Below are 25346 nucleotides of genomic sequence, written 5' to 3' on the forward strand. Positions count from 1 at the left end.
AGTTGGGCTTATCCAGGAATGCAAGGTTAATTTAACATTTAAAAATACCAATTAATATAACATTCACAGATTAAAGGAGTAAAATCATATAATCATCTCAATAAATACAGAAAAAGCATTTTGATAAAACCAATATCAATTCATGATTTAAAAAACAGAACAACTCTTAGCAAACCAGGAAGGAGGAAATTTTCTTAACCTCTTAAACAGTATCTATAAACAAAACTGTAACAAACGTTTTAATGGTCAAACATTGAAAGAATTTTATTCAATTTCACTGAAGGTCCTAACTAATACAGTACGGCAACTTGTAAAAAGTAGAAGGATCAGAGAAAAAGAAACTAAATTTTAATTATTTCAGATAAAAGTCATTGTCTATATAGAAATCCCAAAGTAATCTACATATAAATTGTTAGAGTTAATAAGGGTTCGGCTGGGTTGTTGGGTCAAGAAGAATATACAAAACCCAGCTGCCTTTCTATACACTAGTAACAAGTACATAGCAAATTTGATTTGAAAAAAAATACTGCATACGTATACTGTACACAAAAGCATGGAAATTTTTTCAGGTAACTAGAAATAAATCTAGTAAAAAATGGGCAAAATATTTATGAAGAAAATTGTAAAACTTCATTAAAAAATATTTTTAAAAGGCCTAAATAGCAAGCTATAATGGCCATGGATTGGAAACCCACTGTCATAAATACATAATTCTTCCCAAACTGAGCTATTAGATCAAATGTAATTCCAACAGATTTTTTTTGTGGAACTTAACAAACTGATTTGAAAATTTTTATGAAAGCTTAAAGGGCTGAGAATCACCAGGACACTCCTGAAGAGCAAGCTAAAGGGACTGACCTACTCACATATAACAAAGTTGTAACAGGGAAGAAACAGTGGCATTCACACAGAGAAGGACACACTGACCAACAGAACCAGATAGAAGGCTCAGACACAGTCCTCTGTCCCCCCACCCCCACCCCACCCCACGAACATTTGATTTAAGACTTAAGTGGGACTGTGGAGAAACAGAAAGGAATCTTTTCAATACATGATGTTAGGACAATTGGATATCCATATGGGAGAACATTACATTTGATCCCTCACACCATATAGACATAAAACAGTCAGTTCCAGATGGACTCTCAGAGCTACGTGTGAAAAGTAACGAGAACTTATACAAGATAATTCAGGAGACTATCTTCATGATCTTGGAGAAGGAAAAGTTCTCTTAAACTAGACATAGAAAGTACTATCCATAAAAGAAATGACTGATAAATTCAACTACTTTAAAAATAAGAACTTCTGCTCATCAAAAGACATCGTTAAGAGAAGGCAAAGACAAGACACAGATTACAGATTTTTATAACACATAGAAAAACCAAAAGGACTTGAAACCATAATTTAAAAAGAAATCTTACAAATTAGTATGAACAAGTCAACCCAATTAGAAAAGAGGAAAGATTTCTACAAGTGCTTCACAAAAGAGAAAAGCTAAATGACCAATAAACAAATAAAAAGGTCTTCAATCTCATTAAGAACAAAGGACACGCAACTTAAACTCACAACGTGATACCATTAACCAGCAACCATATCGCCAAAAATAAGTCTGACCACACTGAGTGTTGGTGTACGGAGCCATCTGGGCTCTCGGGCACTGCTGGTGGGTAAACCAGCACAAGCACTTTGGAAGCAGTTTGGACTTATTTGGTAAAACTGAAGATACACATATCCTATGACCCAACAATTTCACTTGTAGGTGTACAGCTGGAGGTATGCTTGCACATGTGCACCAGGAGACCCATACAAGAATATTTACAGCAGCATTGTTCATAGTAGCCCAAAACTGAAAACAAACCACATATCCGTTTACACTAGACTGGAAAAATAAATCTTGGTAAATTTATATAATAAAGTACTATTCCTCAGTGTAAATGAATAAGTTGTTGCTGTATGCAATAAGATGAACCTCAGGTACATAATGTTAAGCAATGAAAGCAAGTAGTATAAGGATATAGTCAGTATATTCCATTAAAAAATTTTTAAACGTGCAAAATTAGAAATTTTTATTATTAGGTGTACAAACATACATGGTATTGAAAACAGGGACCAACTTGCTTTAACCATACTCAGTTGGTTGTCTGTTTGCAAAAGTAGTTAGAGAATGCATTACTAAAACCCACCCTATAGACAACATCTCTGATGCCTGGGTCACCATGGTAACGGGGCTTGAGTTTTTCAGCAACTGAGAGTTGACTCCTTGTCCAGTTCAGGCGGCTAAAACCACCAACTCACCAACTAGACTGCACGACCTCCTGATGTCATGGAACTAAAAACTCCACCCTCAGATCATGGTAACACTGCCACTTTGTGGATGTGCATCCTATGGAGAGCCATGAAGCTTGACTACACTTGCACAGATCATCAATTACCTTACTTCTTACCTCCAATCTTCTATTCTCACACTTCAGACCATCCGGCCCCTAATCCCATAAATATCCCTAATCCTCGTTTTTCGAGGAGGTGGATTTGAGATTGGTCCTCCCGTCTCCTCACTTGGCTGCCTTATAATTAAACCCTTTCTCTTTGCGAACTCATTGTCTCGGTGATTGGCATAATTGTGGGGCAGGCGAAACGAACCTGGTTCAGTAACAGTATAGAAACACAAGAGAATGCTCAACATAGAATTCAGGGGCAAGGGGAGAGGATAGAGAGGGTCACGCAGGAAGTGGGTGTACATATGTTAGTTGTATTATTATTTTAAATACATTTAATAAATATTCTTTTACTTCTACTCTAATAACAACAATTTTAAAGGATTCTAAAATATCATATTTGAAAGTGCCGTAGTAATAATAACATGCACTCGTCCCAATTATCGGGTGATCACCGTGCACAAATGTCTTAAATGCACTCGCTGAGACAGCTGAAGGCCCTTAGAGGGACAGCTGGTCTCTCAAATATTACCTATCCTACTGTCGCCATGAAATGATAAAAGTTGGTGTTTAAGCACCTTGAATAAACTTAACAGGGACCAAAAAATTCTGTAATTCTCTGCGTCAGGCTAAGAGCCTAGCTAAATCAATTCTCTATTCAACAGTTTAACTGTCCCACAGCTGGACAGGCCTGACCCTAACAGTGGGGTGGGCTGTCACCTTCATCTAGCAGGTACTGATCAAACACTGACTTCGTATTCACTCTGTGGGAGCTATGGCTGGTGGGACACAAGAAACACGAGGCATTCCAGGCCTCTGAGAGTCTACAGTTCTGCTGGACTGGACTGCACTGGGCTGGACTACAGTTTGTGACAAGCTTGTCATGAACAAACAGATAAAACTACCCGGCAGTTGGGACAAGTGCCCACATTGTTTTGTTTAGGTTGGTGTGAAAAGGTTTTACCCAGGTTGGGAAGAGACCATGGGATCCACCGATAACATCTGGCCCCAACTTTTAATAAAGTATTCTTGGGAAGAAGTTTCCCATCACAAAGGAAGAAATACAAATATTTAAAAAGCAAACAAGTCATCGGCTGCTCTCAGACCTGCTGCCATATGCTTTGCTTTTTTGAGCTTACAGCTTAACATTAAAATAACAGGCTTGCATTCCTCAAATATCTCTACTGCTGTTCCTTACTTACACTACTTGAAAAGGCTGTCAGCTGCTGTCACTTGGAGGCATTACCATATTAGCCACCACTGTTTACTGCTTACTGTGTGGGGTGGCCATTAGTTTAATAAGCCTCCTCTCGGATGACACCTTAGGCTGTCTCTGCAGGAGCCACATGCTGGAGTCTAACGTCTAATGAAGGTGTTGGGAGGTGAGAGAAAGGAACGCGCTTTATACATATTGATGAGAGAAATAGAATTCACTTGCATCGGGCTGTACTGTACTGATGGACGGGTAAAGGATGGAGTATTTTTTAAAGTGCTTTAACCACTTTAAGGTTCCATCGGCTAACTAGCTTTGGATAAACCCAGAAATACACTCGCTGTGCAAAAGAGCAAGTTTGAGATCTGCAACAAGTAAACCACTGCAGCACAGCTCTTTAATTCACTCTGCATAAATAGCTGAGCCTACAAAAGAAATCTCTAGTCAGAGGGTTCCTGGATTATAATGAGAATTTTCTCGATGGGGAGAAGAGAAGTGCCCTTTTCAATTGAAGACAAAGAAATGTTTGTAATGGAAATGTGTGAACCAATTTTCCAAGGAGAGCTGCTGAAATGCACTGATTAAAAACACAGTGAGGTGATGAGGCAGAGAAATAAAGCCAAAGCTGATCCACTTAGAATTTGCGATGGCACTTATTTCTGAAAGTGAAGAGCCAGCCGGGCCACCAGCTACATTCCTTCCTTTCTCCCCCGCCCCATTACTGACCCCGCCACTCAGACAATTAACCTGCCAGCGTGCAGGAGTGTTTACTGTTTCTGGCCTCTGTGTACTGGTTACTAAGCTACTTCACTGAGGATAAAATGGGAACTGAGTGGCCCAAAAGGCAATGTCCTTCTCAACAAAGCCTAACCAACAGGCCTGGATCAGGGATTCGGGGCAAAGATGTGAAGATAAGTAGATAATTCAAACATGTGGCAGTTTATAACGACAATTCTTAGGTTACGTACAAATATTGATTGATTGATTTAAGGAATTCCATTTCCCAGAGAATAAAACCAAGGCACAAAGAGGTCAGGTATCTTGATCAAAGTTGCCTAAAATATAACAGTCACCTGGAATTAGCCGAAGCCCCTGGTAAGGTGGGACAGACAAGCTAGAAAACAATGTTTCCCAAATTTCAGTCACTGGAGTTTGTTCAATAAAGCTTCTGCCATAGCACGTATATCTGTATTTACTTAATTTTTTCCTTTAAATTGACTTTAAAACAATTCATTTAGGAAATTCTTAGTTTCCCTTCGAGCAATAATTTCCATGAGATCACACTTTGAAACGCAGTTATATTTTTTCTAATGTACACTTAAAAAATGTATACCCATTAAAATAAAAATGTTCATCTGCAATCCATCTAAAATCATCTTGTGTGCCCCAAGGGTACACACTGGGAGAGAATGGATAAAGTAGTTTAACTTAACAAGGTTGACCCAACAGACTACGTTTGTTTCTAAATATCATGAAAAAATAAAAGGGAAGGGAATTTTGTACTATTTACCCATGAAGGACTTAAATTAGACAGATTGGAGAGAAGGAAGGGGGAGAAGTAAATTTAATGCCTTTTGAGTAAGGGGAAACCAAAGCCCAGGATCACTTACATAAAATTTTCTGGATATTCACTCAGGGCCATGTCAATGATATTCAGAGCATCGTGGTAATGCTTCTGTGCTGACAGCAAGAGGGCCAGGAGGTGCAGGGAGTTGGCATCATCGCCTTGAAGTTGAAGAGCTTGGCGGACATACCCCAGAGCCTCTGGTATCTGGTTTTAAACAAAACCAAGAAGAATTTTAAATACACACACACACACACACACACACACACACACATATATGAAGCCACCATTTCCATAACTGATTCTCTGGACATATCAGGAGTTGTTTCGCCTTGTGCCACATTCAGATATGAAGCCATCTTTAGGATAGCCCCAGGATACCAACCAGAAAGGTGAAAACAGATGCTCTTTCCAGGCGATACTGTGACGGATGAAGTGACAGGGGAGACTCTGTCCCTCTATATGACTGCCAACACCAAATCTTTCATTTCTCCCTAAATAAACAAATTCTCTTTTTCCATAAAACTGATCTACTTTCGATTATGCCCAAGATAATTTCACTCTACACGGAGACACAAACAAATTGCCAGAAGTTTTTAGTGGAATTAAACTGCCTTAGCTGAACTGTTCTCATTTTTTAAAGTATTACTGAAATTATAGTGCTTAATAAGTTACAAAACCTTAAAGAGAGCTTCCCAAATGATCAGACACCTGTGATTCTTTTCCAGTTCCTTTGTCCTGGCTCTCCACTAGACATCAAGGAAATATGCAAACAAACAAACAAACAAAACTCCCACACCTTTCCAAACGAGAACCAAAATAACTCCATCCAAGAAACAAATTGCAATGCCACATACAAAGCAGATGTATCCAAATTCAAGTAGGACCAGATACAACCTTAACTTCTAAAATGCAACAGCTGTTGAAGACTGTTCAAAATCCTCAAGCACAGGGGTGGGTAAAATGCATGCATAATAGATATTTGAACACCCGAGATTCCATGCAGGTTTCACAAGGACCAGGGCGAATTAGAACCTGAAGCTGGATTTCCAAACAGTGCTGGAGACTGAAGCTTTCTTACACGACTGCCCCAGGGACTCCTCCCTGTCCTCGCTCCAGTTCCTCTCCCTGTGCTGGACCTCTTCTCAGCAATCCTGCTTCTTCCCAGACCCTCAATAACCTCACTCCTTAGGAGGAAGCCATGACTTCCGTCTTTCCCAAATCTATTAGTTTTCCTCACTGAAATTCCATTTTGGATGGATTTAAGTTATAAATGCTGGCTATGGAGGCTTTCTGCTTTTGTGTCATAGAATCGTGGCTATCACAGCTGGAAGAGAGATCGTCTGGCACAACCCTTCACTTCCAGGGAGGAAGATGAACTCCAGAGAGGTGAGATGACTTGAGCAAGGTCATCCGGCGTTGAGTGACTGAGATGAGAGTAGCACTAGACCTTCCGACTGCTCTCCCGTCCTCTCCTCCTGGTCCAAAGGCATTGGCTCTAAGGGTAAGAGGCCACAACCCCATGCCCTCGGTCAGCAGGGAAACACTCCCCAGAGGTGTGGTGTTGTCTTGCTGTGTGCCACCAAGGCTGCTGCTGCACCCACAGGCTCCATCTACTTTTCCACTCCTCAGGGTGATAACCTACTGTGTGAACAGCACTCAGCCTGGTATTATGGGGAGGGTGGAAAGGCAAGTATATCCATGGTGTCAATTTGCTGACCAGGGCAATTAGGATGACCAGAGCAATTAGGAACAAACTGATAAAGGGTTCAAAATGATGGCCTTAAGGGATAGCTGACTTGAAGGAATTCAAAGCTGATTCCTTCATTCAACGAGTATTACTGAGTGCCTAACACATGCTAGGCAGTGTTCCAGCTGCCAGGGTAAAGCAATGATGATGACAGACATGGGTTCCTGCCCTCGTGGAACCTGAAATCTAATGGAAAGATAGTGAACAAGAGAGTTGAGCACAAGGAAGGACAAGTGCGGGCTGCTGTAGGAAGGAGGCTTCATGGAGCAGGCAAGAGAAGTTCCTGGTGGAGGAGAGAGACCAGATGGTCAACCACCAGCCCACAGTGGTTGCAGCAGCAGCTCTGCATCAGTCCAGCTGTGAGCCATACCCTGCCGGGTGAAACGACCTTTACAGAAGAGGTATCTTGGCTTCCTCAGTCCCCAGGACACCAATGGGAGTCACTTCTCAGCACCATTCCCAGGCCTCCAGGAAGAAAGAAGCATGCCTGCAGCCCAGGCCTGCCAGGGGAATGGCATGTCTGGGGAACTGACCTTCGGTTCACCCTCCAGTCAGCACTCAGGAATGTGCTGGGGTTACCACCAGTGTCTTGCACCTGGTGGGCAGGCAGGCATGTAGCCAGAGTCTCCAGAACAGCTGGGAGGGGACAGGAGGGTCTGCGAATGGCAAAGGCAGCTTCTGGAAGCTGCCATCGGGAAGATGAAGGCAAGCAAAGCTTGCCTCTCCAGCAAGGAGAATACTGTTAAGTCTCCTGTTTCGAGGGCCCACTGTGTGCAATTGTTCATATCTTCTACATATTTTAAAGGAACTGGTCTTTTGTCTACATCTGTTGGCATCTTCCTGTCAATCACCGATACCCTTATGACAATTAGGCCCCCACCAGTGACTAAATCCCCACCATGCTGCTCGGCACCGGGCTCTGTTAGAAGGGAAACAGGCTCTGTGAAGACTCCGGGGTTCGCAGTACATGCCATGTGCTGCATCCCATGTTGCCATCTGACCCCAGGTTGGGCCTTTCAGATTTGTGGATTTAATCACCAAAAGCAGAGCCTGGCATGCCTGTGTCTTTACAGCTGATGCTTAAACTGACTAAAACACCAGGTCTTCGCAGTGAGGAGTCAGCACGCTCTGAGAAGAGTCCTGGCTCCCGGTTAGTCTCGCGAATGAAGGAAGATCAGCGGCTATCTCAAACGGAAGGGCTGAAGAAACTGTATCAGGACAGAGCGTGCGCCAAGTTCAGCGAACATCAGAGACACTCACCTGTCTGGAGATGGCAAGCTGCAGAGCCAGGTAGAAAGCTGCTTGGTGATCTGTAGGTGACAGGCTGTGGGCCCTGAAAAAGTATTTACGCCTATTAGTACATGAGAGGCCATTTTCACTTTCCCTATCCAACAGTATTTCCATTTGCATTGTTATGCTAAGGCCACATATTTAACTATTTATTGTTTCATTTGAACTCTCCTTTGTCTACTAACAAATGTAATGCCTTTGCCCTCTTACCACTGTACACAGGTACGGTACATGAGCATGGTTCTATGTTTTGTCTAGCATCTTAAATGGCAGCCAATGATCCTCGCCTTTGAGGAGGATCTGGGAGGTGAAGAACCCACAGGCCCTGAGGTCTGACCTCCCCAGCGGACGTCTCCCTTGGGCTGAGCAGGAGGGGCCCACGTGTCATCCTGGGACACGGTGAGGCCATGAGTGGACTTGGCAAGGCGCTGGCTGCTTTGGTTAAGTTCTGGCTTGGCCTTAACGCTACTTCATTCAAATCTCTGGATTTCTGAGAAACCATATGAAAATCAAAGACTGGGCTTTGCTTGTAAAATGAGGTTTTGGTTTTCTATGAACTATAGACAGAGAAGAAGGATGCTCACTCAGTCTTTTGAAGCTTCTGCTCAGTTCCATGCAGTTTACTAATTTAATCCATGTACCTGTGACATGGAAGACTCTGTGGCCAGACACCAGGCTTAGTTTTATTAACTGGCCTTTGACACTAGATGGGAAGAGGCTGTGCTGGCCTCCTACTTGATTGCAAACATGGGCATTCTTGCTTTTATGTGAAAGTCAATTGCATTTCACCTTGAGCAACTCAAAATGACTATATACAAGACATAATTCTGTGTTTAACAGTCTGGTGGGAAGAGAAAAACAAACTTTTACTTCCTTCTAGAAGGCACTGTGGAGCAGACTAATTACCAACGGTGGAACTCAGATAGTAAACAAACCTTCAGGCTGTTCTGTCAACACTCTGTGATTAAAGGAGGAGCTTCCACCAGCAGAAAACAAATTCAAGACAAAAAAGAAAGCCAAATCATTACGAATTCTCCCGTGGCAAACACGCCCAGGACGGCTTTCTACAGAGTTAAGGCCTTTTCATGGAACCACCCACCTGCTGTGGGGAGAGGGGCTAAAAAGTCCTCCAGCTGTTTTCTATCCAGAAAATACGCGAAGTGCAACAATCCCAGGCACGTTTGGGCAGATGTGGTAGCTCATGTGTGGGACTGAGGGACAGCAAGAGGGTGTCTCTGTCCTTTTATTAATCTTAAGAACAAAACACCTAAATTCCCGTTCCTGGGGAATCTTTACCAGTAACCTCGCCTCAAGACACAGCCTTGAGACTCTTCACTTCACTGTCAGAAGCTGAGGCTGAGTATTTGACTGTGTTGCCCTTTTAAATGACTTATTTCTACCAGAGGCCCACTCGGTATGCCCTAGTTTTTATTCTTTTACAACTATTGGTTTTCCATGAATTTGTACATCAAAGAATTTTTTTCTTTGGTGTTCATAAAAAGTGAGGCTGGAATGTCATGGTTTCTGTCTCTCCCAATTACTCAGGGAAGATGAATACAAAATTAATTATAAAGAGACTTTGAATTATTTAGCATTATTTATTTTATCTCCTCTTCTTTCACAGTTAATAAAGCCAGGTTTCTACAACCCTCAAAAAGAACTCCTCAGAGCTGTAATTTTCTCAGCCCAGTTTAGATTTCTCACAAATGAAGTTGAATCAAACCATGGGTGCCTCTACGCAACACCAACCAAGTGAAAAGCTGGCAATGGTCTGGTGACCTCAGGGTGTGGATACGGATAGTTCTGACCAAAGACCCCACCTTGACCTCATCAAATGATCATTAACTGCTAGCCACAGCACCATGAGAGAAACAAACCAGAAGTGCTAGAAATCTCGGCATTTCTGAGATGCATTAGGGCAGCATCTGAAGAACTGCCAACTTGGCTACTAATGGCGATCCAGCTGCCAAATTCCTAATGAGGGACATCTTAAACATACACATTTTTAGAAAATCTTATTTCAATAATTTGGCTAATGAGTTAAACTGACCACATTAGCCTATGAATGAAAAAAGGATAAAGGAGAATGCCGAAGAAAACAAGAAAAAGTGAACGGTGGTGATCTCATGTAGGCCCTAGAAAACTTGCTTCAGTCGTGCAGAACAACTTCAGCAGGTAGGCTTCCTGTGACAAAAACACTTTGGTATGCCCACAGAAAACCTGCTCAACAGAAATCATCAAGCGACGCAGCTGAGAAGAAGGTCATTGGTGATCCTGAAAACTGCAAGCCCGCTGGACTCTGCACATGAATTTAAAGCAGCCCCATAAACCTCATTCCCATACAGTGAGCACCTGGTGAGGATGCTAAGAGAAACCCAGAGACCTAAAAATATCACCACAGACATGCTCACAAAATGCTTCCCTAGTTAAAGCACCTCTACATCCATTAATTTAATTTCTCTTCCGTAAGGAAAGAAAGAATTATTAGACTGCTGGCCTACTGAGGCTGCCTATCTATCTATCCACTCATTCATCCACTCATCCATCCATCCATCCATCCATCCATCCACATTATGCAGTACCTACTGTGATGCCAGGCCCTGTGCTAGCCTTTGGGGAGCCTGAAGACAAATAACACAAGTGTCCTTCCTTGAGGAGCTCCTCCTAACCCTGCAGAGGGGGAAACCCAAAGCGATCATTACAGTGCAGTGGGAGGAGTGCCCTGAGAGAGGCATGGCAGGCTGCTACTGGAGAGCACGGGATGGGCCTCCCAGACCACCTGGCTAACACTCAGAATGCATTGAGCTCTACCCCAGTGCTCTTGTAGACTCCAGTTCCAACGTCCTTTAGAGCTGAACAAAGAATACAGAGAAGCTTGATCAATTTTGACCCTGGTCCATAACACACATACTTTGTAACAATAATTAGTACAACTCGTGAAGGATCTACTATTAAGCATCTTGTCTAAGAACGTCCAGCAGAAGAGGTAAAGCCAGGTCTCTTCACTGGAGGCCTGGTCTCTTCACACTATCAGCCTGCTGCCTTGTTTAGCCAATTCTCCTTGAAGTCCCTTTCAGTACTGATTATAGTGGACATGGGATTAGTATATTATTAAGTTAAGAAAAAAATGTACACACCTGGTTAAATCTATTGCTCAGGAACCTCCCATTAGTTACAAACATACTTGTCCTAGTTTGCCCAGGATTTTACTGGTTTTAGCACTGGAAGTCCCATATTCTGGGAAACTGCTCAGTTCCTGACAAACTTGGATGATTGGTCACTCCAACCACACAAAACATACCACATTCAAACTTAAACTCAAGCTAGGAGGGAGAGAGGAAAATAAAGCGAGACTGTGTACCCTCTGCCATGCTGAGTGACAAACCCGAGTGACACCATGCCACCTCTTCCCCACGGAGCAGCCCAGATTTCTGCACGCTGGGGGTCAAGTCACTGAAATATACTCTCAGCTGTTTTCAGACTTGCTTTTCTCTGTAGGAGGTGAGAGCCCACCGAGGTAGCCACTCAGATCAATTCAGCATCTTCAGAAAGCTTTGCAGACAACACTATGTTTTCTTCACTATGCTTTTGTACGGGGCAAATGAATTGGTTCAGTTGCTTGGGCTGAGCTTATGAGTGTAGGTACAGCTGAGGGCCTCAACATTAAGATGCAGTCATGCAAGTGGGATGTCTTCAAAAATCACCTTTTTGCACCTGCTGGAGAGCAAATCTTTCTGGACTCTGGCTCCAGTCATAACTAAGAGTTAATTTTCACATGCTATATCTGCAACCCCACTCCTTTTTGAGTTACACTGTTTTCTTTTTAAACAAAAATTGCCAAAGAATGGTATAAACAGAATTGCAGGGAGAAGATTTAAAACACATAGCAAAAGAAGTACAGTCCTGTGTCACTTAATGATGGGGATATGTTCTGAGAAGCACGTCATTAGGCAATTTCATTGTCATGCGAACATCACAGAGTGCACTTACACAAACCTGGATGATATAGCCTATTACACATCTAGGCTCTATGGTACTAATCTTATGGGACCACCATTGTAAATGCGGTCCATCGTAGACTGAGACGTCATTATGAGGCACATGACTAGACTTCTCATCCAAGTGGGTTTTAGATATCCACTTACATTTAAGATGTAATACAAATCATTCTTATTCATTTAAAATCCTTCCCTTATAGATTTTTGTTAAGTCTACACGCACTAGAATAGTCCAAGTTAATGTGGACTTGAAACAAAATAATTTTACTCCTGTGAAAAATATTCTTCATTTCACACAAACACTAATTTAGGTTAGCCTTCCCCAACATAATCACGTAGGTTAGCAGGATTTTATTACTCTTTATTCCCATAGGAACTAATATTTTTAAAATCTCTTGAATTAAAACCTAAGCAAAAAAGGAACAAAAAGGAATTCAGGCCAATGGAACAGCTGTTATATAAGATGACGTTAGGAATTCTGGTGGCTCAAGGCAGACCACCACCATGGCTGTTTTTAGAGAGCCGGTAAGATGTGCTGATTTAAGAAAAGTGAAACAGATGTAATGACCGCTTTCTTAGGCATCCATGTGTGGGTTTGACGAACTAGGACTGGAGAATTTAAACCTCCAAATCATTTGAAATGGAAATGCTTTCCACACTCCGTGCTGGAGAACATCAACAAAAGCTTAGCACAGAAACAGGAGATCTGTTTGCAGGTGTCAACTGGGACTTTTTGTCATTAACCAGTCTGAGACTGACAAAGTGAAGAAGTTATCAGCAAGCCTGCTAGGAAATGCAGAGGAACGAGATGAAAGAGTTTCATCTGACACCAAGTGATAATGACTTCACGAAAAAAGGAACATGTACCCTGTGACAAATCCGTAGGCAACCCCAGTTCTAAAGAAAGAGACCTCACAAAGGTTATTAGGTATTGAGAGGTCCTCAGGAAATTTTCAGATAAATAACTAAGTTCCTAACTCAATTCCAAGAAATCAATGTAACTAAGATATAATTTAAGGTGAAAGGACCAATACCAATTCTAGATTTGACATCATGGGACTATACTTTCAGACAACGACTCATTTTAGTGATTTATTATACCTGCAATAAGAAGAAAATTAGGGCAGTGTGGCATAGAAGGTACCAGAAAAGCTGGACCAGAGTCAGGAGACTGTGATTCGATCCTGACTTAATAGCCATGTGACTCCGGCAACTCTCCTCACTCCTGCGTCTCAGTCCCTTACCTGCACTAAACATACCACCTCTCCTGTCTACCTGAGCGGTGTGGACTGAGGGTCAACTTAAATAAGGATTGTGAAAGAGCACTCTGACACTCAAGCGTTCTCTAATTATAAGGCATTCTCCTAATTTCATGAAAGACACAATGTTGGAGACAAGCCCCGTGTGTTACAGAGCATGGCGGGTGCAGGGGCCTGGGTCTTGCTGGCCTGACTGTCTTAACATAGTATTTCAGAGACTGTCCTAAAATCTGGCCTTTTCATTTCTTAATATGAAAATCTGTAGCTTGACATGTGAAAAAAAAAAAAAGCTGGAAAAGAATAATCCCTTTTCTAGGTGATGACAAATCTGTTTAATAAAAGGAGTCATCTCCCTAGACATACAAAGTAGCTATCTTCTTAGAGCTGAAATCACTTTATTAGGAATGAATAAAATGTGCCCAAATGGATATACAGATTAAGAATGCAGATTTACACGGCAACAAATGAGGCAGCAAGTTTGGATACTGTATGTTCGGTGCTCAAGATGAAAGACTCCCAGGGGTAAGAACACTGTTTACATAATCTTTATAAATAACTCTTCTTTTTATACTTATCATACTTCGGTGTCATTATGCACAGCCAAGTGAAAAGATGAACTCCCACTCACCTCTGAAATGCAAGAAGCGCCTTTCTCTGTAGGACCTCCTGCATCCCTCGCAAAGAAGCTAAGAAAAGGGTTCAATTAGTCAGTGGCATGGGAGATCAGGGAGTTTCTGACAAATACAAAAGTCATCACAAAAACTACACATTCAACTGGATTAAAGGCAACAAATTCTGGGTGCCTATGTGCCCAGCCCTGTCCCAGGCACTGCAGAAGACTGGAAATGATGCCCAAGCCAATCAGAGGCACCTGCACACGCTGGGCTTAACTGTGGAAGGAGGCCGAGGAGAGAGCGTGAGTTGGCTGGTCACCTTGGTGCCCCCAGGCATAGGAGGCTGATTTTAAAAGACCAGCTGGGAACTCCAGAGAGGAGCACATCTGGTTTCTCAAGTGTAGGCAAGTAACTCCTGAGTGAAGACTGGCTCTGCTGGGATGATATAGCAGAGATTTAAGCACCAATGGTGTTGGATTGGATGGCCTTCAAGGTTCCTTCTAGGACTGAGAAGCTACAATCCTGGGCCACGGGCACTAGCTTGATGCCATGAAAGTCTGGTTTAATTCACACCGGACAATGGCCAGTACTTTTACCACCTTGATGTGAACACAAGGGATAGATCAGATAAACCCAACACCGATGCCAGAACATCAGCTGGAAAGTATGAGGCCATCTTGCTGTGAGCCAACACTTCCCCTGAACAGAGCATGTGAGAAATGGCTCCTTTAGGAACTATAGGAGGACACAGGAACTAAAAAGGTACTTTTTACGGGGACAAGAGAAAAAGTCCTGGAGGAACCCGTTTCTTGTTGGAAGTCGTGGAGACTCTTATCTAAAATCCAACATGGCAGATTCCATCCTGACATCACACTGAGAAGGCAGAAGGCTGCCCCAGAGGGCCAGATGTGGCTGTAACCCGTGGGTGTAACCCATGGCTAACTTAGAACAACAGTGACTGAGCTAGAGGGAACCTCATAGGTGACCCAATGAGGCCAACAAGGTCAAGCGACTCTCCCCAAGTTTCAGAGCTAATTAGGGATAGAGTCTGAACTAAGAATCTATATGGATAAATAAAGGGCATTAAACTTACACTTCACTGAAAGTCTACTAAAACTAAAACAATGTGCTGGGTCTTGCCAATATAGCATGTGCATACGAAAAATGAACCAAAAACTTCATTATTGAAAATCAATTGATATGCAAAACTTCTCCAGGGTCTTTGACATTTTGGGGCAGAGGAAAGAAGGATTTGAGGTGATTTGTAAAATAAACTAGAGCAAAACTATAAAGAAAGAAAAAGACAGTGAGTACTATAAAAGTCAGACTGTATTTTCCCTTAAGGGGCCTGTGGTCGGGAGCGGGCGCATGAAGAGCTCCCCACGTGGCTGGCAAGGTTCTAGCTCCTGAGTGCAGCGTGATTACAAGGATGTTTGCCTTATCTTCCTTCATTAAATTACACATTTGTTCTTAAAACTTTTTTGTATTTGTCTTATATTTAACAACAAAATGTTAAAGAAATAAGAGTTCAGAAAAACAACTTATCAATTCACACTTTCTGCAAAATATAATTGAAAACTTCATTAATTATACACAACACAATTAAGATTTTATAGCCAGAAGCCTGTCCACCAAACCTCTAAGTACATCCAAAACGTGTATCTCTGCACGAGTAATTTGGTGAGCGGCTGCATTGCACGTGCACATATCTGTGAGTTAAAACGTGCAAATACAGGAGGGGCAGGTCTTGACCAGTCAAGGGAAGCTTCGTGGAAGTGGCTGGCCCTGAACTCCTCTACATTCCTGGGCCTTAGACCCACATCCCTTCATACGAGGACAGCCCAGCCGAGTGCACAGAGCCCTCATCCCTTCCCTCCCATTCTCCAACCAGTCCAAGCAAGGAAGACAGCAGCACCGGGGCCCCACAGGATAGCACAGCAGAATGGCCCAGCTTACGCACCCTCCTACAACACAGGGCGACTGTGCGAATCCTACAGACAAACTCCTGCAGCCCAGCCCTGCGGCTCAACAGCCCCAGGGGGCGGAACTCCTCTCACCGTCAGTGGCCTGCAGACTGTACGTGAGCCCCAGAGCTAAGTAGCCTTTGGCCTTGAACTCTGACGTTTTCTCTCCGGCATCAACGACAGTTTTGGCAAACTTCTCAGCCTCTTCCAACTGAAAAACCAGACAAGTGAAAAACAACAACAACCTGCAGAATTTCTAACACGAGGTCCCAGAAGCATCTGCCGCCAAAAGCAGATTTCTGATGAGTCACTGCGAAAATAACTCTCAGATCTTCCAATTCCACTCTGGTGATTCTGTTTCCTTTATTTGAGCCTCTGCAACAATCCTCAGGATTCCCACCTTACCTTTTTGCTTTAAAGTTTTCCTTATTGCTTTTTTGACTTCTTTTCCAAAGTCACTTTTATATTTGGTGGGGTTATACCATTTTCGTCTTTTACTTTTTACTGACTGGTTCTGTAATTAGGTTGTGCTAGGCATTTAGAAGTTTAATTTTATACATATCAATAATAAATGTATAATAATTACATATATCTAAATAACAAAGTCCTTGAAATGTTTTGTGTTTGGTTCTTTCCTGTTTTTCATGACATAAAGAATCCATTTAGGCTCAGATTCTCTTTCCCACAAGCTGTTAAAAATTTCAAAACTCCATCTATTTATTCTACAACACACAGCACGTGGACCTCACATCAGCAGATTCCAATGAGAAAATATGCACCTGTAAACTACACCCACAATGAGATCTTTTGCACAATTCATTCAAGGCAAAAATAATAAGATTTGTTCCTTCAAAGTATGGCAATGTTGATGTTATTGAAGCTGGGTGAGAGTAGACGGGTGTTCATTACACTCTTCACTTTTGTGGTGTTTGGAAATTTTAATAATAGAAATGTAAAAAATATATACAGAAAAGATGTGCTACTCTCATCTTTAAAAAAAAGAGCTTTATTTTAGGTGTTAGAGAGATATACGTTACAGTAATGAACAACGCCATAGCTAGAAACTGGCATTTTCAAAAGCGAAGGGTTTGGTCCACTCCTCCGCCCACTCCTGGGGCCAGCCTGTGTTGTTCCCTCCTTGTGACACCAAAATATTGAAACCTGAACAGACCACACATCGCCTTCACAGCTGTGCATTTCAGGTGAGAGCCTGCTCTTTCAAAATGCCCTTTTTCTTCTACGTTTTCCCAAGTGAAATCTAACAAAAGTAGCACACTTTCTTCACATGGCTTACTTTTGTCCTGCTGGGTGAGAGTACACGGAAAAAATCAAGCAGCAAGAACTATAATGGTAAAAAACCCTAGCAAGATGGCTTGGTCTTTGGAGAAAATTCTTTTGTCACTAATCTTGACACAAAGTTAAAGAAAAGAAATTAAAACTCCTTTGCATGTGGCAATTATCTGTACCACCTTCTCAGCAATTAGGCTGAGTTTTCTATTTTCTTTTCAAATGGTATATTTTTGAAGTATAGAACTATTACAAATTGGGCTATTCCCAAGTTCAAATTTGAAGAAGAATATTTGAAGAGGAGAGCCCATGTGAGGGAAGAGGAATGAAGAAAGTCGGTTCTATGTGTGAGGGCAACTCTTTGCTTTATAGAAAAACTCAGGTGGGTGGGTGGGGCCTGTGGAGGCCAGTGGCCCGGGCCAAGGGTCTGGGACTCTGAACAGCCTTGTATTTGTGTAGCTGATGAATTACTACTCTTCTCACCCAGCGCCTTGAAATGAAAAAGGCTGGAAGCCCTGCCACGAGCAGACAGCCCCAACCCTACTCACCCAGTGAAGGGAGCCCATGCACAGCTTCGCAGCGAGGAGGGGGATGGTGGCATCGTCGGGCTTCAGACGGATACACTCTTTCAGCACCTTTACAGCACGAGCAGACTTGGCAAAAGGAGATAATTTCTGTGAAACTTGAAATTTTTGACAGAACAAAACACTAAACCTTTCCCAGAAGGCTCTTGGTTAGGATGCCCTCTTAAGGAGGTTTTCCAACTTTGAGCCCAAGCACGCAGGGGCCTGGGGATGGCGGTAACCAGAGCGTGGCGCTCTCGAGTGAGAGGAGGGTAAACTGTGGTTAAAACAAGTGGGAACGCTTCGCTGGAATCACCCTAATTTTGTTCCCTACTTGTGTAGCCGTTGTGAAAATAAGACAAAAATAAAGACAGTGGAGTCTTATGTTATTATAAAAAATAAGCCATCCAATTTGAAGCATACCATATCAAATTTCTGTCTCCAATTAGCCCCAATAATCTTAAATCTCAGACTTAACAATTTGCTAAATGGCAGATTCACTAAATGGCCCAAATTAACAAGAAGAACAATGGCTATGACCTTTACTGAGTGTGTACTGTGTGGGGGGGGTGCCAACCTAAGCACCTTGTGGGTATCATTTCATTTACCTGATAACAATTTATGATGCAGGTATTATTATTACTCCATTTTACTAAAGAGGAAACTGAGACACTCAGGGACCTCCCTGGTCAGACGGCTGTGAGGACAGCACCAGTCCTCAACTCCAGCAGTTGGACTCCACAGCCCACACTGTCAATGTCATACACTATCTGATACAACATATTGCTAAAGATAACTAAAAGATTCCTTCTCCAGGAGTAAGTTTATGAGTGAAAGGGTCAGTTTGAAGAATTAGCCTTAGTTTAAGCCATATTTTCACAAGATGAAGTTACAATGGCTAGAAAAGGCAAATATTTCAGAAATTTTTCTTTCCAATGATGTGTCCATGTTGGCCCCCAAATCATTAAATTTGACTGTCCATTTATAAATGACCACAGGAACGTTTCAAACAGTTGGTTTAGACTTCTACAAGGTATCATATCAGCCCTTGGAATTCAAAGACATTAACTACTGACACAGAGAAGTGCATAGCACAAAGGGCGACTCACTTTTCCAGCAGCCATGAGTGACAGAGCAAACTGGTACCAGAGGTGGAACTCCTCAAAGGCAAACTTCATGGCTCTCTCCAAGCACTGGTTTGAAAGAAGAACAAAGGCAGATGTCTGAGAATTGCCAGTGTCACAAGGACAAGTGTGAGTTTGTGTCTATGCACACCAAGATAAGTCCTACACAACCTGCTTCCCTTGAATGCTCAAGACATAATCCACCACCAAACGCCGGCTGAGGAGTCCCCTCAGGGTATGATGCACTGGGCCAGAAGCACGGATAACGAACAGTTGACTAAAACACAATCCCGACCTCAAGTAGCTTTTCATCTAGTACAAGGAAAGAGGCAGGTACACAACTCAAATACAAGGCCCAGACTGACATGTGCCCCAAGAGCAGGAAACAGAAAGCACTGTAGGAAAGTGACCACAGGATTCAGGAATGGCATCCTGGAAGAATGGTATCTGAGCTGTGCCTTGATTAATGAAAAGGACAAAAACACAGCTATGATTTGGGAATGCACTCCAGGAAGAGGGGGCATGACAGGGCGTGCTTTGACCTGGTGATGGTGCGTGGTCCACTGGAAATGCAGCCTCGGCACACGGGCTGGACAGGGAGAATCAGGCTGGAAGGCAGCAGCGGGCTGGGGCCACGTCCCTGAGTCTGACATGCAGCCCCTTTTCAAAGTTGTTCCATCTCCCTCCTCCACTGCAGCTTTGGTTCTCACAACTATACGTTAATGTGACTGTCTTCACCCTCCCCGGCCCAGCCCATGCCAGTCCTACTATGAGAAAGCACCAAGGGCAGAAATCCTGACTTCTTTGTCTTTTCAGTGCCTGCCCATGGTGGAAACTCTACAAATGAACTTCACTCTCCGTCAAGGAGGAGCCTCTGGTTTCTGCACAGAGTGACATAATCATATTAGACTTTTAGGAATGTTATGATGGGGGACGGTGAGACCAGAATGGAGGCAGAGACCGGGAATAAGGGGGATAGAATGGTTCCAAGGGCTTCAGAACTAAGGGACAGAACTAAGAAATGTGTCCAAGTTACAATCAGCAGGGTGGCTGGTGAGGCGTAGGGGCTGAAGGAGGCCCCCAGAGTCTCTGGCCTGTATACCTATCTGGGAGCACACCCACGGCATAGAAGGCCCACGTGTATGCATGTGTGTGTATGTGTGTGTTTATGAGAGAGAAAGACAGAGAAAGAGACACAGAGAGAGAAAGAAAGAGAAATTTTTTAGAAAAAGGGATAATGGGGAAGAAAGGTGTTTTATTAATGAGTTTGGTATGGAACATGGTGAGTTTGAGGTATCATATGGTAGCTTACTGGAAATAGAGACAATCTGAGCCTCAAGAGAAAGGTCTAACAAAAGACATACAGCTAAGCTGAAAGAAATCAAAGAAGCCATAAATGGAAATATGTCCAGTTTCATGGATCGGAATACTCAATATTGTTAAGATGTCAATACTACCCAAAGCGGTCTACAGATTCAATGCCATCTCTGTCAAAATCCCAATGACAGTTTCGCAGATACAGAAAAACCCATCCTAAAATATAGATGGAATCTAAAGGGACCCCCAAATAGCCAAAACAATCTTGAAAAAAAACAAAGCTGGATGACTCATGCTTCCTGATTTCAAAGCTTACTACAAAGCTGCAGGAATCCAAACAGCATGGTACATGGCGCAAAGCCAGACTCAAAAGAATTGAAAGCAAGGACTTAAACAGACATCAGTACACCCATGTTCACAGCAGCATTACTCACAATAGCAAAAACATGGAAGCAACCCACGTTGCTTGGATGAATGGATAAACAAAATGTGATATATACATACAATGGAATATTATTCAGGTTTAAAAAAGGAAGGAAATTCGGCAATATGCTACAACATGGATGAAACTTGAGGACACTATGCTAAGTGAAATGTCAGTCACAAAAAGATAAATATTGTATGATTCCACTTAAATGAGGTACTTAGAGTGGTCAAAATCATAGAGACAGAAAGTAGCATGGTGGTTGCCAGGGGCTGTGGGGAGGGAGGAATGGAGAGTTATCGTTTAGTGAGTACAGAGTTTCAGTTTTACAGGATGAAAAGAGTTCTAGAGATGGATGGTGGTGACGGTGGCACAACATGATGAACATATTTAATACCACTGAACTGTACACTTACAAATGGTTAAAATGGTAAATTTTATGTGACATTTTATCACAATAAAACAAATTGGGACAAAAACACATTTGAGAAAAGAATTAGTTATTGGAAGATATCAGATCACCTCAGAAGAGTGTTCAGGGAGAGGGCAGCCAGGGCAGAGCCTTGGGAGAAATCTCTATCTAAGGGGAGAGAAGAGAAAAAGGACCAGGAAGGGAAAGTGAGAGACAGAATCTGGGGAGAGGGTGCGGCAGAATGTCAGGACACAGCAGGGTCTCGGGAAGGGAGAACAGGGTCAGAGAGGTGGAGGCCACAGTCTAGCCTCGGGTGACCAACCTCCGAAAGTGTAGTTTCAGGGTGTGTTGGAGGAGGATGCCAGGCCACGGGGCCAGATGACTCAAGGTGAGGGAAAGGATGTATGAAGCAAAGGGCTGAGGCGGAAGAAAGGCTACTTAAGTACGCACTTATCTTTTCACGGAGGCAACTTGAGAGGAACGAACAGAAGACCCTGAGAGAAGAAGCTGAGGGGATAAATTAGGTCCCAGAAGACTAGAGAGAGCCAGGTCCCTGGAACAAATGGGCCCCTGAGGTAAGGCCTTCTCTTAAGGAGGCAGGCTCCATAAGATAAAGAGGAGAGACCCGTAAGGGCTCCTGCCCAGTCACTGTGTTCTCTGTGAAGATGGAATAAGGTGGTTATGGGGAGGAAAGAAAAAGAATAGGGCTAGGAGTTTTTAAAAAGAACATAAAAGCTTTAAATAACAACAAAAACTTCATCCTGAGGGGACAGAATGCTTACGTGAGGGTCACCTCAAAGACTGGTGGGGATGTGTAGGAGGATGGAGGGAGCGGCAGGAGGCTAGGGGCCAAAAGACAAAGGAGCTACATGAGGGTGACAAACTGAAGGAAATAATAAAGGTGAAGAGGTGGTGGGGGAGGAGAAAAAAGAATTCCAGAATTTTACATGTTATTTACAGAGAAGGTCATAGTAAACATTATGCTAGGTGATTTACTGAGAAAACCTACCCAAACAAAAATATGCCGTATTAAAAAGTGAAGTAATAAGCACTTAATAAACACCTACTATTGCCAGTGATGGTAAAGGATGGGTATCTGCAGATCCCAAGTAAGATGAACACTTGGTCCTTCATTTTTATTATGTTTTTTGGTTTTTTTTGATTTGCACCTGAACTAACGTCTGTTGCCAATCTTTTTTTTTTTTCTTCTTCTCCCTAAAGCCCTCCAGTACATAACTGTATATTCTAGTTGTGAGTGCCTCTTGTTGTGCTATGTGGGATGCCACCTCAGCATGGCCTGATGAGCGGCGCCATGTCCGCGCCCAGGATCTGAACCTGTGAAACCCCGGGCCGCTGAAGCAGAGTGGGCAAACTTAACCACTCGGCCACAGGGCCGGCCCCTGGTCCTCCATTTTGATCACACTAGCAACATGCTTAGCTAAAATCTCAGGAGTGGACTTGTGACTCGACTCCATCTGGACAATGGGATATCCTGAGTGAGGCCCCGAGGATAGCTCTTTAAGAGGAGGGCATCCTCAGCTGATGCATACTTTGCTCTCAGCATGGCCCCTCCTTCTGCCTGGGACACAGACTTGATGCTGGAGGTGAGGCAGCCAGGAGTTGAGAAGCATGAGGACAAAGCCACACTCTGGAATGACTGGGCAGAAAGAGAGAAATAACTGGGACCCTGAGGCCATGAGATGCTGCAGCTGCCTCTGACGGCAGCCTCTCACCAGACTTGTTGTCCTGGGAAAAAATAAACTCATATTTGGTTAAGTCACTATAAGCTGGTTTTGTTAATTACATCTGGACATACCTCTTGTTAACAAAGACACTAAATGGCAAGGCTGGGATCTGAGGCTGACCCCAGAACTCTCTTAACTGCTCTGCTATGCTGACAAGCAACAAGAAGCCATTACGGTGCCCATGAGAAGCACAGTGGGGAAAAAAACCTAATGCACCTTGCTGAGAAGATCAAGCAGGCGATATGCGAGATCCAAGATGAGATGAGATTCCAGGTGAGAGAAGACCTGATACAGGTGTGGGTGGTATGGGCTGGGACTAAGTGGGGAGGACAGAGGTTAGGGAGAGAATGCCAAGCAATGAAAAGCCAACAGTACTTAGAAACTGACTCAGGGCAGGCGGATGAGGGGTGCTGAAGGAGGAGGAAACCAGAAGGATAATCACATTGGCTCGAATTAGCCAAAGGAGCCGGTATGCGGAGAGAAGCCGGTAGCTGATGATCAAAACTGAGGCTTGTTCTAACAGCTCTGCTCGACTAATTCACTGCAATATAACCACTAAGTACTTAAACATATACACAGAAACATGGAAATGTTTGAATGCTTTTCTTCTTCCTTTTGCTAAGAGAAATGATAAATATCAACTGTTTTCCTGATAAACAAAAGGAGCTCAGCAGCTGAAACAGTCTGTTCTGAACCAAAAAGCTGGATGCTATAAATAAGTGTGCAGCCTTATTTTCTTTTGTGCCAAAGGCTAACATACTCATTATACTCAGCGAAAAACACTTATTGGAAGCCTAATTGGTAGAGAGCTCCGTTCCAGGTGCCACAGGGAAACAGCAGCCCTTACAGAGTAGACTCAGAGAATCTTGAGAAGCATCTAGCTAAGTCCCCGAAGGAGAGGACATTTGTCATTTTGGCTGCCTATTACCTCAAAACTCTTCTGATTTTTTTGTTTCAGGGGTGGGGCACCCTAGCTAGAAGGGAAGCAGCCTCTCTGCTTCCCAGTAATAAACCTCAGGGTGAATGGAGGGAAGCAATAGGTGTGTGTCACATGACCTGAGCCCGGCCAATCAGATGGTCCTGCCAGCACTTTGCCTCTGGAGCTAGAGAGGCAGGGGGAGGGGTCATTGGATGTTACTTCCAGGGGCCAGGCCTGGGGGCCACAGGTGCGGTAGAGTTGGTGGAGGCCCTCCAGAGGGAACTGGGGCAGGGGCCTTACCTCCTTAATCTCTGCTCATGCCCATTCTTCAGCCTTCTGTGGATCCTGTGAGCAGGAGGCATCGATAAATGCCTTTTCTGCTTGAGTTAACCCGTCAGGTTCTGCTGCCTACAACCAAGGCCCTGAAGGTGCTTCAGGCCCCTCTTGTAACAACCCCTGAGGCCTCCTAGCCCCCAACAAGTAGTTGTACTACTTCTGCCTGAGAACCTTCCAGAATAGGGAATTTACAACCTGAACAGTGGCTAGAAATAAGAATCTAGGCACCACCACAGATTAAGCGTGTGAATTTGGGCAAGCTTGTTAACCTCTCTATACCCAGATTCCTCACTGTAAAATGGGAAATACAGTAGCAATTAATATAGAGAGTTATCAGGAAGATTAAATTAGTTAATACATATAAGCAACAAGAACAGTACTTTAGATACAGGCTAGTAAGTGCTAAATAAAGGTTAGCTGTTACCTCTTTTTAAAATTTAACATTCTCACATTAAGAAAGAAAAGTGCATAATACCTATCACTTTACCCACATTTAATATATGAAAATTCAAATTTATAATACATTATATCAGAAATAATTATGTACTTTACAAAACGTTTCCTCATTTTAGGAAAGGATTCAATCTGAGACCCTTGAAAATAGTGCACAACTTTACACACCAGACTAGAATACATGTTTATTATTTATTTCCTTAACAAGTGGTATGGAGTGACTGTTTGTGTCCCCTGTAAAATTCATATGTGGAAACCTAATTCCCAGTGTGATGGTGTTAGGAGGTGGGGCCTTTGGGAGGTGATTAGGCCATGAGGGTAGAGCCCTCATGAAAGCGATTAGGCCCTAATAAAAGAGGAGAGCTCCCTTGCCCCTCCCACCATGTGAGGACCCAGCAAGAAACCAGCAGTCTGCAACCAGAAGTCAGCCTTCACCAGACAGTGACCCTGTTGGAGCCATGATCTTGGACTTCCCAGCCTCCCCAACTGTGAGAAATAAATGTCTGTTGTTTGTAAGCCAGTTTACATGTTGTTTATAACGCAGTCTGTGGTATTTTGTTATAGCAGCCCAAATGGACCAAGACAACAAGCTTTAGGATAACATTGACTACGTAGCGAGGAGCTATTCCAGTTCCTTTACAAGAACTGCCTCATTTGCCCATCCTAACGATCCTGCAAG

General features: G+C 43.1%; 1 protein-coding gene across 23 annotated transcripts in view; it reads right to left on the minus strand.

Moving 5' to 3' along the window:
* TTC7B (tetratricopeptide repeat domain 7B) overlaps positions 1–25346 on the minus strand; it is a 246032-nt gene that overhangs the window by 88032 nt on the left and 132654 nt on the right. For all 23 annotated transcript variants that reach the window (XM_023628265.2, XM_070249758.1, XM_023628272.2 and 20 more), the window contains 6 exons: positions 19047–19130; positions 17923–18027; positions 16181–16298; positions 14138–14195; positions 8223–8295; positions 5259–5419 (listed from right to left, as the gene is read on the minus strand). In XM_023628265.2, coding sequence (XP_023484033.1) covers positions 5259–5419; positions 8223–8295; positions 14138–14195; positions 16181–16298; positions 17923–18027; positions 19047–19130 — 599 coding nt within the window. The remainder of the gene's footprint in view (positions 1–5258; positions 5420–8222; positions 8296–14137; positions 14196–16180; positions 16299–17922; positions 18028–19046; positions 19131–25346) is intronic.

Source organism: Equus caballus, chromosome 24 (assembly GCF_041296265.1).
Source record: "Equus caballus isolate H_3958 breed thoroughbred chromosome 24, TB-T2T, whole genome shotgun sequence".
NCBI classification, from domain to species: Eukaryota; Metazoa; Chordata; class Mammalia; order Perissodactyla; family Equidae; genus Equus; species Equus caballus.